At 44.4% G+C, this 18041-nt stretch overlaps 1 protein-coding gene across 1 annotated transcript in view; it reads left to right on the forward strand.

Annotated features, from left to right (window-relative positions):
- Positions 1 to 360: 360 nt before the first annotated feature.
- HTRA1 (HtrA serine peptidase 1) overlaps positions 361 to 18041 on the forward strand; it is a 58404-nt gene continuing 40723 nt past the window's right edge. The window contains exons 1-3 of the mRNA XM_033942307.1: positions 361 to 886; positions 10161 to 10260; positions 15504 to 15708. Coding sequence (XP_033798198.1) covers positions 376 to 886; positions 10161 to 10260; positions 15504 to 15708 — 816 coding nt within the window. The 5' untranslated portion in view covers positions 361 to 375. The remainder of the gene's footprint in view (positions 887 to 10160; positions 10261 to 15503; positions 15709 to 18041) is intronic.

Raw genomic sequence — 18041 nt, forward strand, 5'->3', positions numbered from 1 at the left:
TTGCAGCCCTCCAGGTGGGACATTGACACCCCTGCACTAGAGAATGACACGGGGAGAAATTTGTCCCCCCAGGATCTCAATTCCCCCCCCTCCATCCCCATTCCTGTAAGTTCTGAACACTTATCATTTGCAGGAATGGGGCAGGGACAGGAAAAATTTGTCCCCATGTCATTCTCTACTTTCCATTTTGGTTTCATTTCCTGCAGCCCCTCAAGTCTAGCCACACTGTTTTAAGCCCAGAATGTGGCAGATGTCAGATTCTGCATCTTAGTCCTTTTCCATTTGAAAATGTGGCCTAGCTCCAAGAACATTGGGGTAGGCAAGGCAGTGTGACAAGTAAGCTCGGCCTAAAGCACATTGAGCCAAGTCCAGGCAATGGGTGGACTTAGGCGCAGCCTTGTAGCCCCTCCTGGTGCCGGGCTTAAGTGCCGCCTGGCTGGGTTGGACTCTCGCCGCTCCCACACTCCGGCTGCCGGGATGCTCCTGTTGCTGCTGCCGCTTCTGCTGCCGTCAGGCTCGGTCGCCTCTCCGGCCGGCCTCTGCCCTCCCCGCTGCGAGTCCAAGCGCTGCCCCCCGGTGCCCGCCCAATGCCCGTCCGGGGAGACGGCGCTCAGCTGCGGCTGCTGCACGGTGTGCGCGGCCGCCCGGGGGGAGCCCTGCAGCGGGGAAGGAGGACCCGGAGCGCCCCCGCCCTGCGCCTCGGGGCTCCGGTGCCACCGCCCCGCCGCCTCGCCCCGCTCCCCCGGCACCTGCCTCTGCGCCACCGGCCACGGCCCCGTCTGCGCCAGCGACGGCAACACTTACGGGGACCCGTGTCTGCTGCGGGAGGCCCAGAGCCGGGCCCCCGCGTCCCTCCGCCTGCTCCACCCGGGACCCTGTCCCGCCGGTAAGTCGCTCGGGACAGGGGGAGGGGTGAGACCGGGGAGATCTGACTGCAGCGCTGAGAAAAAGAGACATCTACATAGAGGGGAGAGAGACAGACAGCCGACTGCTGCACAGAGAGAGACATCTACTTAGAAGGGAGGAAGAGACAGGAGAGAATTGACTGCTGCAGAGAGAGAGAGAGAGACAAGGACACAACTGACTGCTACATAGAGAGAGAGACAACTAATTAGAAGGGGGGAAGAGACAGGAGAGAACCGACTGCTGCGCTGAGAAAAAGAGACATCTACATAGAGGGGAGAGAGACATCTACTTAGAAGGGGGGAAGAGACAGGAGAGAACTGACTGCTGCACTGAGAAAAACAGACATCTACATAGAGGGGAGAGAGACAGACAACCGACTGCTGCACAGAGAGAGACATCTACCTAGAAGGGGGGAAGAGACAGGAGAGAACTGACTGCTGCACTGAGAAAAAGAGACATCTACATAGAGGGGAGAGAGACAGACAACCGACTGCTGCACAGAGAAATAGACAAGGACACAACTGACTGCTGCAGAGAGAGAGAGAGAGAGAGAGACATCTACTTAGAAGGGGGGAACAGACAGGAGAGAACTGACCGCTGCACTGAGAAAGACATCTACATAGAGGTGAGAGAGACAGACAACCGACTGCTGCAGAGAGAGAGAGAGAGAGAGACAAGGACACAACTGACTGCTGCAAAGAGAGAGAGATATCTGCTTAGAAGGGGAGAAGAGACAGGATAGAACTGACTGCTGCACTGAGAAAAAGTGACCTCTATGTAGACAGAAGGGGGAGAGAGACAAGGGCACCACTGACTTTTGCCCTGAGAAAAACAGACATATACACCGAGGGGAGAGAGAGACACACAAGTCACAACCGACTGCTGAACAGAGAGAGAGAGACATCTACATAGAGGGGGCGAGAGAGAGACAGACACATCCAACTGCTGCAGAGACAGAGAGGGAGTCATCATAGAGGGGAGAGAGACAGAAAGACACAAGTGACATAGACGGGCAAAGGAAGTTTAAGTGACTTGCCCAAGGTCACAAGCAGCTGTCGTGGGAATCGAACCCCCTTTCCCATTTTTTAAGCCCTTCTTCCTCAGATCACAACTAAGCAATGTGGAGAAATCTCTATATACAGTAGAAGGGAATCATGAAAGCATTTCCGTGAGAGTTTCACTGGCAGAGGAAGGTGACAAAAGCAGTTTAACTTCATGAAAACCAAGGTCGTTGTTAAGTCCTGTCTGGTGGGTGTCAAAATATTTGAGCATTTTCATTTCAAGGGTCTTTTGTTCCTGCTTTCTCTTACAATTTCCTTTTAGTATTCTCGTTATTTTTATTATTTTGTTTATTTATAAGTTTTCAGTTATACAATGAAGATAAACAGGTACAGAAAGAGGATTCATGACAAGAAAATTAACTATAACACCAATACTAAATAAACTTTAATATATGAACATAAATCTTCTCAAGTCCTCAAATTGATCCAAGATGTAATTCGAAAGCGAGTTAACTAAGAAAAATATTCTTTATGAAATCATAAGTTATCGGAGAGCTGAGCATCTCCTTCTCCAATCGGGACAAAGAAAACATACTTCTGAGTTTTATAGTGAATTACACATTTATAAGGATGTCTAAGAAAAAAGGTTGCCCCCAAAGCCAAAACACCAGGTTTCAACAAAAGAAATTCTTTTCTACACCTTTGGGTCTCCCTTGCCAAATCTGGAAACATTTCTACCTAGAAATTCTTTTTGCCTATGTTTAAAAAACATATCTAAGTGCGAGTGTCACCAATAAAGTAGCTGGAACAGACATTTCACTATCTGAGGATTCTAATACTGCTGAAATGTCTATTGCTTCTTGTTGAGTATCTCGAGTCTTAGTCGGAAGGTGGTAATGAAGACTCGGGGATCGTTTCAGCATTTCTCTAGGTGTTACAGGGACTTTTGGAAAGTTAATCAATCTCAAGTTATTATTCCTAGAAAAATTCTCCAGTGATTCAATTTTCCTTCTTAAGTTTGTATTATCTTTAATCGATGTCTCTTGGAGCTTCTTTGATAGTCCAATATCTTCTTGTAAATTATTTGTTAAAGCTTTAGAGACTTCTAGTTTTTTAAATTCCCAATTTCACTATCATGATTTTTAATTTTCCCTTCTATTTGTTGGAACTGAGAATTAAAGGTTTTTCCCAAATTAGATATCCAGTCCCAAAGGGATTCTAATGTGGCAAGAAAGGTTGTAAAGTAATTCAAACTGCTCACCAGCTGCCTCTATCGTCTGGGATGATCTTGCTCCAGTTGACGTTAAGTCCTCATTTTCCAAGTTCAGGCTCTCTAGAAGAAAATGAGAGCCTGAACTTCTGCTCTCCGGGTCGATTTCTCTGGCCTCCGTCTCCCGGCAACACCCCCCTCCCGTGGAGGGCTAGCGGTGTGAGGTGGTTTAGGCGGTGCTCTAGCGTCTGGACTAAGTGTTGTTTCGAGCCCCAAGGAGACCACCTGCACCTCGCCTCGTTGCCGCGGGGAATCTACCGACGCCACTGTCATCTCCTGCATTTGCCGCAGGAGTTCATCAATGCAGCCGGCCGGGAGCGCCGCGAGGCACCAGCCGCGCTCCTGCCTCTTCTCTTCGGCATGCCCAGGAAAGGTTATTCTTCAGTAAGAAGAGAAAAAAAAGATAAATTCCCAGGTGTCCTCTCATCGAGCTCAGACCAACACCATCTTGTATTCTCGTTATTAAGAAGTCGAACCACAAAGTCATTACGGAAGCTGTTTAGCATCTTTTTATCTCCTTTATGTTTTGTTTCCTTTCTTTATATTACTTTTAAAAGTGGACTTACACGGCTACCACACCATTACACACATATTTAGAGGGGAGACTGAGACAGGACGGAGAGAATCCCCCCCCCTCTTTTTAGGGAGCCTGTGTCAGGGTAAGGTTCCCAGATTTTAGGCCTGTTAAATCTGAACACATGGCCCTGCCCCAGGCACACCAAGTTCCACCCCACCCCCGGTCTTCTCCTCAAGCTTGGAGGGCCTCTGAGCATACGCAGGTATCAAGCGATGACATCATATACACGCATGTGACATCAGCATGATGCATCTGTGCAGATGCCCCTCCTCACGTGGCCCCGAGCTCAAAACTTTTCAAAACCTGTACAAACTGTCTGTCCAGATGCCCAGACAGTATGACATAACATAACTTTTATTCTTGTATACCGCCCTCCCAAAGAGGATCCGGGCGGTTCATAAAGAAGAACTGGACAATCAGTGATGTTTACATTATACATTAGCATTAAAACAATAAGATCATCCAAAGTAGGTAGAACAAAAAAAAAAGATTATGTAATAAAACCTTTCTAAAAGCAATATACAAATGAAAATTTAATCACCTCACTCGTCGTACCTATGTCTAGATCGTTTATAAAGATCACGTTGAAGAGCACGGGTCCAAGCACCGAGCCCTGCGGCACCCCACTAGTGACGCTCTTCCAGTCCGAGTATGGGTGCAGAGCCTGGCAGGGCACATGAATATTAACACCTCCCCCCTTCCCCCCCACCGGCTTATATTCGAGTCAACCTTTTTCCTCCTGTTTGTGGGGAAAAGGGTACCTTGACTTATATTTGGATCGTCTTATATTTGAGTATATGGTATGTCTTGCTCTTCCTCACAGATGGATGGCTTCTCTGTAAAGCGCAGGCTGTGAAGTGGGTTTATCTGTGGCACAGTATGCAAGGCTGGGGAAGGGGTGGGTAAAAATGTTTGAGTGGAGTGTCTTTTTGTGTATGTGGAGAGGAATTATAGGATATGCCATGCTTTCTTCCACATTTGACTCTCCATGCTCGTGTCCCATGACTTTCCAATTTCCTCAGAAGTATTTCTTGAGGTACTTTGCCAACTGCCTTTTGAAAATCCAGATTCAAAATATTGACCGGCTCACCTTTATTCTCTCACAGCACCTTTTCTGGACTAAGAGGCAAAATCAACTCCACCCACCTATGTCTGACTTCCTTCTATCTTCAACGCATCTGTTTTCATTATAGTCTTGCTGTGATTCATAATGTCTGTGTCCTAACCTTATTAATTGTAATTACATAAGCCGCAATGGTTCCCAGTTGACACTTGCTTGCGGAGTATAAGAAACCATATAGTGTGGTTTTCTGCTTTGGAATGGTCCACCTTCTATCTTAAGGAGAGATCCTTTCCTCTGAACGCGATATGTTATGTTGAGGAGTAGCTCAAGGATTGGTACTTGCTCCCCTGGTCTTCAATGTCTTCCTGATACCATTCTTCAATCTTACCCGTTGTCTGGGTCTTATTTCATTCGCCTGCACTGATGATATCCAAATTTTTCCCACATTCAGGAGGTGCATTGGCTAAGATAGATCTTCTTAATCTGAACCTAGCTAGAATTCAAGAGGGCCTGGGATAGGCACGTGGGATCTCTCGGAGAGAGAAAGAGAGAATGGTTACTGTGGATGGGCAGACTGGATGGGCCATTTGGCCTTTATCTGCCATCAGATTTCTATATTTCTATATTCAAGAGGGCCTGGGATAGGCAGGTGGGATCTCTCGGAGAGAGAAAGAGAGAAAGGTTACTGTGGATGGGCAGACTGGATGGGCCATTTGGCCTTTATCTGCCATCAGGTTTCTATGTTTCTATATTCAAGAGGGCCTGGGATAGGCACGTGGGATCTCTCGGAGAGAGAAAGAGAGAATGTTACTGCGGATGGGCAGACTGGATGGGCCATTTGGCCTTTATCTGCCATCAGGTTTCTATGTTTCTATATTCAAGAGGGCCTGGGATAGGCAGGTGGGATCTCTCGAAGAGAGAAAGAGAGAATGGTTACTGCGGATGGGCAGACTGGATGGGCCATTTGGCCTTTATCTGCCATCAGGTTTCTATATTCAAGAGGGCCTGGGATAGGCACGTGGGATCTCTCAGAGAGAGAAAGAGAGAATGGTTACTGCGGATGGGCAGACTGGATGGGCCATTTGGCCTTTATCTGCCATCAGGTTTCTATGTTTCTATATTCAAGAGGGCCTGGGATAGGCACGTGGGATCTCTCGGAGAGAGAAAGAGAGAATGGTTACTGCGGATGGGCAGACTGGATGGGCCATTTGGCCTTTATCTGCCATCAGGTTTCTATGTTTCTATATTCAAGAAGGCCTGGGATAGGCACATGGGATCTCTCGGAGAGAGAAAGAGAGAATGGTTACTGCGGATGGGCAGACTGGGTGGGCCATTTGGCCTTTATCTGCCATCAGGTTTCTATGTTTCTATATTCAAGAGGGCCTGGGATAGGCACGTGGGATCTCTCGGAGAGAGAAAGAGAGAATGGTTCCTGCGGATGGGCAGACTGGGTGGGCCATTTGGCCTTTATCTGCCATCAGATTTCTATGTTTCTTAGATTGAATCCAGACCAATCTCAGGCACTTGTCAGAGGCCAGCCAGGCAGGCGCTCTTTCTGTTCTTCCACAAGTATTCCTTTTGTACAATCACCAAAAGTATTAGGTGTTCCAGTGGACTCCAACTCACCCTTTGCAGGGCCACATTTTGGCTTTGTAGTTATCTGAAGGGCTGCAGAAAAAAATGGTTATGTCTTATTAAAGAAATGAGAAGTTTGCATGAGGTAAAACTCTTTCTAGTTTATAAATCTTTCCTTTTCCTTTGAATTAACAAAAGATTATAAGAGTTATAGCAGGTGTCCGCAACCGCCTTCAGCTCTCACCTCCTCCAACTCCGGACACGCACAAGCTGCACTGCCTCCAATCATTGCTCTAATGCTTTCCTTACTTTCTGGAACGTTGCCCACTTCACTGCTGTAACCTCACGCAAGCGCTTTCCTGTATCTGCACGCGATTGGACTCCACCTCACAATCGTGTACAGAGTCTTATACCTTCCGTTCCTGAGCACAAATTCCGTGCCTTTTTACAGCAAACTTCGGGAAGCATGTGCGAAAGAATGACTACAGACCCGGAAGCAGCAAGTGGTGTCATTCTGAATTAATGCGTATGCGTACGTGGAGGAGTGCAGTCATCGTCCCTTCCCCAATTCCCTATGGTAGCACTGTAGTACGAGGGCCTCAAAATAGTACCTGGCGGGCTGCAAGTTTGAGACCGTTGAGGTGTAACATTTGATATTTCTCTGTCCTATTAGAAACATAGAAGATGACGGCAGAAAAGGGCTACAGCCCATCAAGTCTGCCCACTCTGCTTACCCACCCCCTGTCTATGCCCTAATGACCCAATTTCCTTATCTTGACCCTCGTAGGGATCCCACATGGGTATCCCATTTATTCTTAAAGTCTGGCACGCTGTCTGCCTCGATCACCTGCACTGGAAACTTGTTCCAATGATCAACCACTCTCTCTGTGAAGAAATACTTTCTGGTGTCGCCATGAAATTTTCCGCCCCTGAGTTTGAGTGGGTGCCCTCTTGTGGCCGAGGGTCCCTTGAGAACGAAAATATCATCTTCCACTTCAACACGTCCCGTGAGGTACTTAAATGTTTCGATCATGTCTCCCCCCTCTCCCTACGTTCCTCGAGAGTGTAGAGCTGCAATTTGTTCAGTCTCTCTTCGTACGAGAGACCCTTGAGCCCCGAGATCATCCTGGTGGCCTCCGCTGAACCGATTCAATTCTGCGCACATCTTTACTGTAATGTGGCCTCCAGAATTGCACACAGTACTCCAGATGAGTTCTCACCATGGCCCTGTACAACGGCATTATGACTTCAGGCTTTCGGCTGACGAAACTTCTGTTGATACAACCCAATATCTACCTTGCCTTAGATGAAGCCTTCTCCACTTGATTGGCAGTTTTCATGTCTGCACTGATGATTACTCCTAAATCTCGTTCTGCTGAAGTCCTAGTTAAAGTTTCTCCGTTCAAGAAGTACGTCCTGCATGGATTTCCGCTTCCGAGGTGCATGACCTTACATTTCTTAGCATTGAAGCCTACCTTACATTTCTTAGCATTGAAGCCTAGCTGCCAGGTTGAGGACCAACTTTCCAATGTAAGCAGGTCCTGCGCCATATAATTCTGTAAACTGCATTCACTTACTATATTACATAGTTTGGCGTCATCGGCGAATAGTGTTATTTTACCTTGAAGCCCTTGAGTCAGATCCCCTATGAATATGTTGAAAAGGAGTAGACCCAGGACCGAGCCCTGCGGCACTCCACTGGTCACCTCTGATGTTTTAGAGAGAGTACCATTAACCACCATCCTCTGAAGTCTGCCACTCAGCCAATCATTGGCCCATGCAGTTAGTGTCTCTCCTAACCCCATCGATTCCATCTTGCTTAGCAGCCTGCGGTGTGGGACACTGTCAAAAGCTTTACTGAAGTCCAGGTACACGACTCTCCCAAGTCCAACTTTCTTGTTACCCAGTCAAAGAAGCTGATGAGATTGGATTGGCAGGACCTACCCTTGGTGAATCCATGCTGACTGGGATCCCGAAGATTCCCTTCATTCAAGATCGTGTCCAATTTGCTTTTAATTAGTGTTTCCATGAGTTTGCACACTATTGATGTGAGACTCACCGGTCTATAATTCGCAGCCTCTGCCCTGCAACCCTTTTTATGTAGAGGAACGACATTAGCTTAGAACCATGTTAGGACAGTGGTGAAGTTGTGCTTCCATAAATTACGACTGCTCTACCCACTCTGTTGTTTTCATCCTTATTTAGACTACTGCAACTCTCTGCTCTTTGGATCTCGACCACAAGACTTACACTGTCTACAACTTGTGCAAGAATTTTTTACTCCATTTACTTACTGGTTCTCGGTAATTTGACCACATTACTCCTCTTCACAGAGCTGGACACTGGTTACCAGTGTCCTATCGTATTACTTACAAAATACGCCTTCTGATTTTTTTTAAATAAGGGCTGCAGGGATTCCACCATATCTTGGTCAGTACCTAGTTTCTTCTGTCCCCACTCGGTCCCTACGTTCTACAAGACAAAATAGGCTCACGGTGCCCACCTGCGCTCAGGCATGTTTAGACACAATGAAACAAACTTTTTAATGTTAGGGCCCCAAACATTTGAATATTCATCCACTACAACTTTGATTAGAAAGCTCACTTGATAAATTTAAGCCAGGACTGAAACCGTTTCTATTTACAGAGGCCTCTCCAAACTGAACACTTGGGCTGGTGCACAAATCTGCAAAACAAAAACTTTTCTTTTTTTTGCAATATCTTCTCTCCTGGTTCCTTTCTTCTCTCTCAAGTTTCAAGTTTATTAAATTTTTACTATACCGACCATCAACGAGTATCTAGCCGGCAATAAATAGTACAAAAAAAAAAAAGAAATGGGGATTGTGGACATTTAGACTTTAGCTAGACATATTGGAGAGTGAAGGCAGGGAATAATGAGATAGAAGGGGGAAAAAAAAATAAAAATAAAATACATTATGCAAACCAAAAAAAAAAAAAAATGAAATGGAAATAGGGAAATATGAAACATGAGGAATGGGATCGCTTCTTAAAAGTGGTTGAGGTATTGCAGAATAAGTTATGTTTGGGAAGAGGAGAAAGCATCTTCTAATGTGGTTCATTTCTTCTTGTAAACTCCCCAGAAGGTTTACCATTGTTGCAGTAAATCAAAAGAAAATAAACTTGAGCCGCTCCAAATTCCTGCTGATCCCTCCCTTCCTGTCCCCTTCGCTACGGATCTTTCCAGCTAAGGTTTGATGGATGTAGCAGCAGCATCTGATATTTTGTTTAGCTTTTTTGCTTTTTTAATCTACTCTGCTTTCCAGGCGCACATGGTACAGATGTTGTACAACAGCTGTCACTGCCTCCTTATGTGGCTATATTACAAAGGAAACAGAGCCGCTGAAGCTTTCACAGCAAGAATTTGCTCAGATGAAAAGAGATTAAAAATCCTGCCCCGGACACAGGAAACATAAAATCTTCCACAGGTCTCAGTAGCCTGGATATTTCAGTCTGATAAATAGCATAAAAGGCAGAATGAAATGCCATTCCCTTGCATGCAGGAAATTGGGAAGAGACCGGAGAGGGCTCACATGCATTGAATTTTAAGATGTTTGGATGGAAAGGGGGAGAGGCTTAAAAATGGAGGGATGCCATTGGATGACTAAGAGTGAAGGCTTAGGGGGATTTCTGGCTTCTCTAGACCATGAGCCTAAGCCCTCCCTACTGTACTCTAAGCCAACAGTATTGCACTGGATGTTCTCAGGCTTGATTTGTCTTGCATTGATGTGTTTTCTGTTTGGGTTTCCAGGGCAGGATGACCCCAGCAGTCCACGGCACAAGTACAACTTCATCGCTGATGTAGTGGAGAAAATTGCTCCAGCTGTGGTTCATATCGAGCTCTTCCGTTTGTAAGTCATCATCACCAAATGCAGATAGAGTACGTCAGAAATCACAGATGTGAAGATCTCTTGAGTGTGCCTCGTTAAAAGTGCTGAGGGGCTCAGCCAGTGTTGCAGTGGTGTAGTGAGGGGGGGAGGGAGGGGCACACGCCCCAGTCTGCCTCATGCCCCTCCCCCACTGTCACGGCAGCGTTGGCTCTTATTGTGACGTCACTTCCTGGACCTGGGCCTAAGAAGTGATGTCAGAGGAAGAGCTGACCCTGGGGTTGCTGCTCATTTGCGCGGCAGGAGGGGTCGGAGAAGGAGTGGGTGGGGGGCACCTCTCACCCTCGCTATGCCACTAAGTGGTTGGTGCTATCTGCTGCCATGTCTGATGTCGGTCTCCAATCTAAGAGGCTAAATAGAGGATCCACATTCATCATTTGGATCTAGAAACTAGTCAAAAGAGAAAACACATCTAGATTAAGAAATACTTCCACACTTCTCATTTCTCTAACCCTCTACACATTATTTATTCATTTAAATATCTTTTTATTGAACAAATAAACCTGAGAAGAAAGAATAGGGTTAGCAGATGTCCGGATTTCCCTGGACATCGTTCCAAAACCCGGCACTTTGTCCGGATTATGAAAAGCTTCCTCTAAATTGTGTCGGGCAGGAGGTGGGACTGGGGCTTAACAAGGCGAGGATGGGGGGAAGTGCGTGAGCCTGGGGACGGTTCTAGGGGTCCGGATTATACTATAGTAAAACCCTAAGAAAGATTTGTTGTACAATCCTAACACCCTCCCTGTACACATTATGTAGGGTTTTCTCTGCCCCTAGTGGACTTATTGAGAGGCGCAAGGAGCCGATGCAGGAACCACTGAGGATGGGTTTGCTACAACAAGATTATCAACTCAAAGTGAGAAAGCGACTGAAATATTTAGGGAAACAATAAAAATCTAAAGAGCTCCATCTTCTAACTCAAGCCTAAAATATATGTAGCGTAACCCTTTCAGGCCGAAGATTGTGGCTTTAAGGCTGCTGTAACTTGATCAAGAGGCTTCAACTGTGGGCTTGGTTTTCAGCATCACATGTTGTTTTACGAGGGATCTTCAAAATGTTTCCGTACTTTAATTGTTTGAAACCTAAGAATAGCTTTACTGGGTCAGACCAATGGTCCATCAAGCCCAGTAGCCCATTCTCACGGTGGCCAATCCAGGTCCCTAGTACCTGGCCAAACCCCAAGGAGTAGCAACATTCCAGCATCTCAAAGAATAGCAAGATTCCGGAACCCCAATGAGAGCAATATTCCATGCAGAATACCTAAGAATAGCAAGATTCTGGAATCCCAGAGAGTTACAAAATTCTAGAATCCCAAAGAGTAGCAACATTCCATGCTACTGATCCAGGGCAAGAAGTGGCTTCCCCCATGTCTTTCTCAATAACAGACTATGGACTTTTCCTCCAGGAACTTGTCCAAACCTTTCTTAAATCCAGCTGCATGGGCCTCTTATCTAGTAAATCGCCTAGAACTTGTACTGGATAAGTGTGATTAAGAAATCCTGATTAGATTAGATAAGACCAAAGTGAAGCCATTAAACAGAACCACAGTGCTCTCCATTACATACTTATTTTTTTAGATCCAAAATTTTATTGAAATTTTATATAATAACATACAATAAAGCAGGAGAACAAATTAAACAAATTGCTCATAACACTTTTAACACAAAGCTTAGGATATTAAGAGACAGAATCCTTGAAATAAACTTCGCCCCCCCATCCCATTTGCAGAGGGTGAAAAACCAACATCCATCCACATCTCCATTCTTTCACTATAAGTCAACTATTGTCTGCAAACTCTTGTATGGGCGTCCATAATGATCTCATTTTGGCCCCTTTCGCTCTTTTCTCCATTACGACCTCCTCATAGTCTCCAACTAAACACACTGAATTCCACCAAAATTGGAAAGATAGCAAGGATGCATTTTTCCAAGTCTTCAAAATGGTTTGGATTGCTACAGCAGTAAGTGTAGCTCCCACTCTTTTATGAATATTAATGATATCAACAGAAGCAAAGAGATTAAAGATCCAACATACGTTAAGGGAATATTTATATGTAATAATGTTTGACGGAAGTCATAAACCATAGGGCAATAGAATAACATATGATCTAGCATTCCTATTTCTTGTCCGCATGACCAACATAAAGGAGAATATTCCGAGTTAATTTGGTTTAATCTAATGTCCAAATTACACGCCTGGTTACAAAAAATAGTGATCGTTTCATGGAAGCAGATTGACAACATTGGATGCGTTTAAGGAACATGAATTGCCAATGATCATCAGATATAAACACCATTAGTTTCCGTGACCATGTGTCACGTAAACCATCAATGTTTCATTTTCTTTGCTCCAAATGTACCAGTATTTTATATCAATTTGATGCTTTGTGACCTAATCCCAATATTTTTTTACATATTGAAATAATACTTGGAAACAGTCTTCTGGACTCTATTTACACTTGTGTCTACTCTCTCATTCCCTTGTGGCTCTGCATTCTCTGGTTATCTTCTCTCTCTGGACAGGCAGGTTGATTAGCTCCCAGGTTGGGTGGCACAAGCTGTCTTCCTACCCCAACTAGACTACTGCAACTCCCTCTATTATGGTGCCGCAGAGAAAGAAGTAAAGCGGAAGATGTACCAATGCCACTTTATAGAGCAATGGTCAGACTGCAATTGGAATACTGTGTCCAACACTGGTCTCCATACCTCAAGAAAGATATAATTCTGCTGGAAAAGGTACAGAGGAGAGCCACGAAACTTGTCAAGGGATTGGAGAATTTGAGCTACAAAGAGCGCCTTAGGAAATTGGGATTGTTTACCCTCGAGCAGAGAAGACTGAGAGGGGATTTAATAGAGACTTTTAAAATAATAAAGGGATTTGATAAAATCGACCAAGAAGAAGCATTGCTGACTTTTTCGGATGTGACACGGACAAGAGGTCACAGACTGAAACTGAGTGGCAGCAGGTTCAGGACGAATGTCAGGAAGTTCTTTTTTACACAGCGCGTGCTGGGAATTTGGAATACTCTCCCGGAGGATGTTGTGACAGAGATTACTGTTCTGGGATTCAAGCGCAAGTTGGATGCACACCTTCTTGCAAATTGTTTCGAGGGCTATGGTATAACTGGGTCTCCAATCAGGAGTACTTAAATGGGCCGCCGCGTGTGCGGATCACCGGACTGGATGGACCTCGATCTGATCCAGTGAGGGCTTTTCTTATGTTCTTATGTTCTGAATCCTCCAATCCCACCGCTTTGAGAAGGCTAGGCCATTGCTACTTGAACTACACTGGCTACCAGTGAAAAAAAAGAATTCACCCTGTATGATTCACAAGTCCATCTTCGGAGAAAACTTTAGCAGACTAGTGACCAACATTCTGGTCTTGTACACCTTCCTTAACTCACAGACCACGCAGCAATTTAAGATACCTTTCCCATCCTCTTGAGGAGTATGTTAAAAGAGGATGTTTAACTCCATCTTCAAGTTCCTGGTACCAAGTATTTGGAATAGTCAACTGCCTATCTGCGACGATTACCAACGCATTGCCTGTTCAGGAAAAGATTAAAGACATATCTCTTCCCTCAGCAGACTCAACTCTTTCCCGCCCTCTTCATCCCACAGACTGCCATCCTTAAACTAATCTAGCAATATTAAACTCGCTTATCAACAGCACTATATCACAAATGTAATTCATCTTGCTGTAAGCCGCAATGATTCCTTGTTGAAAATTGTGGGATATAAGAAGTTGTATGGTATTGTCTCTTTGAGGTATCAGCTCCACTCTCCCGCCCTCTAGATCCTTTCCCCATAAGGACTGTCATTTGCTCTCTCCTCCAGAGGATCAGTATCACATCTGCTGGATGATCTGTTCCTCCTTTTTCATGACACTCTGTGCCACATGGATCAGATTGGCAACCCTTCATCAGTCTTTTTGGGAACGGGCCTCTACCCTTGCATAAGTGCATTTAAAAAATAGAAATCTTTGGTGCTGGCTAATGGATAAAATTTGATCAGACAACTTGATATCTGTCCAAAAATTGGGGGTGGGGATGGGGGCAACAGTGTTCCAAGGGCTAGGCTAAGGGCTCCTTTTATCAAGCTTTGGTAGGCGGTTAACGCACGGAATACTTCGCGTTCATCACGCCTGCCGCGCTAGTCGCTAACGCCTCCATTGACAAGGCGTTAGTTTTTTGGTGTGCCGCGGGGGTTAGCGCGTGATGAAATGTCCGACGCGCTAACCCCCGTAGTGCACCTTGATAAAAGGAGCCCTAAATCTATCTTGCTAGCAGTTGAAGAAGATTGCACAAGATGGCCTTCCTTCCATTTGCTTAAGATTTGGACAACGTATTCTGCGGCCTTACTTAAACAACAGGGCTATTAAATACTATTTATTCATTTATTTGGATTGATAAACAGATAAATGGTTTTCATAATAAGCAGCTGGCTTCTAAATATTTTCTCTGAGGGATCATGAGACAGGGATAGGGGAGGAGACATTCAGAGATTGATGCCATAGGACACTTCTCAAAACACATTTCTTCCAACAAGCGATCGGGGCAGATTCCCTAGTAATAGATCACATCGATTGAAGATTTCAGTGGATCATCCTTGAAAAAACACAGGGCTCCTTTTACTAAGCTGCGTTAGGGCTTTAACGCCGCACGCTAGACGCTACCACCAGCATTGAGCTGGCGTTAGTTCTAGACGTGTAGCACGGGGTTAGCGTGCACTAAAATTGCTAGTAAAAGGAGCTGATAATGTATTTTAAGCTTTAAATTTGTCGTATTCTTTTCTGGTTTTGGCGTTCTTTTTTTTAACTCATATATGTTAATGTTTATGTGAACCGCTGAGAACTGCGAGTAAGATTTGGTGGTATATCAGGGAGGGGTTTTTATCAGCAGAGAGGGATTGATATATAAGGCTGGGAGAGGTTTTGTTAACAGCCTACGATAGGACGCAAAAGGCATGTGAAGGAGGCAAGGGTTAGGATGATCTAGGACAGCGTTATGAAACTCTTCACTCAAAGGTCACCAGGTTGTCAGGGGCTTACAAAGGTCTCTGTGAAATGAATTGGAGGCTTCGTTCTGGTTGTAGAAGGTTCTTGTCAGAATCTACAATATTGTGACCCTTGTCGCTGATTGAGGAGGATACTGGCGAGTACCACATTTTCCCTTTCCAGCTGAGTGATTACTTTCTTGTCTTTTGCAGGTTGCCATTTTCCAAAAGGGAGATTCAGGCTGCCAGTGGCTCTGGGTTTATTGTGTCCGAGGAGGGTCTCATTGTCACCAACGCTCACGTGGTCACTAATAAGCACAGAGTGAAGGTAGAGCTGAAGGATGGGGCCACATATGAGGCAAAGATCATCGATGTGGATGAGAAGGCGGACATAGCACTTATTAAAATTGACCCTCAGGTAAGCTGGGGTGTGTGCTGGCTTGTTCTCAGATGGTGATAAAGGTGAATAATCTGGTGTCCTTGTATGAGGATAAAAGCTTTGGAGTCTCTCTGTTAAAAGCATTTATTACACATTTCTCTGAATTCTATCATCTTATTATTGAGAGAGAAAGTGGCATATTTAGGAATATGACAAAAATAAATAAATCCAATATACGAAAAATTGTTAATAGCCTAGTGGTGGAGATACCCCATGAAAATACATTTATAATAGGTGGAGAAAAAGCCTCAACTTATTAACAATATACAGACGGCAACCCAATGAGTTCTTAAGCCAGTCCTACTCTGTATCGTAGGCAAAAAACTCCACACTTTTCAAAATGTAATTTTTCAAAACGGGACCAAAGCCACCACTGTGCACAGGGAGCCAGAAAAAGAACAAAACAGTTCACTTATCTTCTGATGATGGCGACAGAAGCAGCGAGTAGATCTTCCTGCTATAGTACTTCTCACGCTGACAAAAGACAAGGAACTGGATGTCACCAACAAGGCTCTTGTTTCGCCGAACAACGGCTGCGTCAGGGCAATCACATTCTCTCCTGCTCCGTCCACACTCGGCTTAGAATGGCGCTGGAGTTTATACTTCCGGTTTCTTGAGGGGTCAATGTCAAAAAACTTTATTCGTTGGAACAATCTCACAGTTAGTAGAAGGTGCACCATGCCACTTTCTGATTGAGTCCATTGGGCCAGATAGTTTTCAAAAAGAAAATAGATCGCTGTTCATTTTGATTCACAATCTTTTCACATTCCCACGACGAGCTGTTAGGGGAATATGATCTAATACAAAGCATCTAAACTCATCAAAAGAATGATTTTTTTATCCACTTGTCTTTTGTGTGAAATGTTAGAACGATGTTCAAACAGTCTGTCTTTACGAAACCTTGTTGGTAAAAAAATCACAGCAGTTGTAGAATCATATCTTGAAGACAATTTGTGAAGCGGTAGCTTTTTCTTCATGAATTTCCCCTGATGCAGTAACTATGCGAAACAGGGCCTTGACGGGAATTCTGTGTTTAAATTACTTCTCCCGTGTACTTCAGCTATAACAACACTGAGAGGATATGATTCTACAACTACTGTGATTTTTTTACCGATACCAGTGGAAGGAGAGTTTCTAAAAGATAAGTGCTGGTTTCCTATGCTTTAAATATATTTATATCAATACTATTAAGTTTTTGAAAAAGGGCTGATGAATTTGAAGTATTGAAACGGAGTTTTTGTAGATCAAGGATGTCTTTTCTATGATAGCTTTTAAGCAATCATAGAGTTTTTCCAAGTGTCAAGTATCCATGGAAGAAACTGAGGTCTTTTCTCCGTATTTTATAGGGAACATAAGCCATATCTAATTAGTCCCTGGTTGTGGTTAAAAGTATGAATATCATTTTGGTGGTGCAATAAAATATTTAGGAATATATCAGAACATAAGAATAGCCTTACTGGGTCAGACCAATGGTCCATCAAGCCCACTATCCTGTTTCTAATAGTGGCCAATCATGCCATAAGTACCTGGCAGGTATTGATTAATACTCAATGACTTCTTGAGATCCTTGGAAGACTATCAGAGTGAGACTTATCTTTTCTTGGACAGAAATGAGGTTAGGGTTTCTTAGAAACCAGCTGCTCCTCCATGTCTATAGGTTTAAATGTTCATATGCTGGACAAAGTTACTTGGGACACACACAAGAGAGGTTGTCTACCACAAACTGGAAGAACAAAGTACAACCTGGTCCAGAAACCAGGAAGACTAGAAAAGGGAGAGAAAAAACTGGTGTGGCAAAATTTATTTATTATCAAATGATAACCCTAACCCAATGCGTATTTTGGTAAATGTCTGTATCAAGGCTGTGAAGTCCATACTGAGATGCATGGACATCAACGTTAACATCTCGATCATATGAACTGATTCCTCAGGAGTTCCTTGTAGAGGGTATCAAATGCTGGCTTAAGCTGATGAATAATCTAAAATCTGGCAGCTAAGATTTAATGCTAAAATATGCAGAGTGATGTATGTGGGACATAAAACCCCAAAACAGTAAAGTATGAGGGCAAAGTACCTCTGTGGATGAAAGAAGCGCAGGACTTGCGAGAGAGCACATTTGACAATTTTAAGTTGGCTAAAAAGGTACAAAAGGAGTAACTGTATTCAGTTCTGAAGTCCGACCTTCAAAATGATATAAAAAGGATGGAGTCGGTCCAGAGGAAGGCTTCTACAATGGTATGTGGTCTTTGTGATAAGGTGTTTGGGGACAAACTTAAAGATCTCAATCTGTATACTTTGGAGGAAAGGTGGGA

This window comes from Geotrypetes seraphini, chromosome 4 (genome assembly GCF_902459505.1).
Source record: "Geotrypetes seraphini chromosome 4, aGeoSer1.1, whole genome shotgun sequence".
NCBI lineage: Eukaryota > Metazoa > Chordata > Amphibia > Gymnophiona > Dermophiidae > Geotrypetes > Geotrypetes seraphini.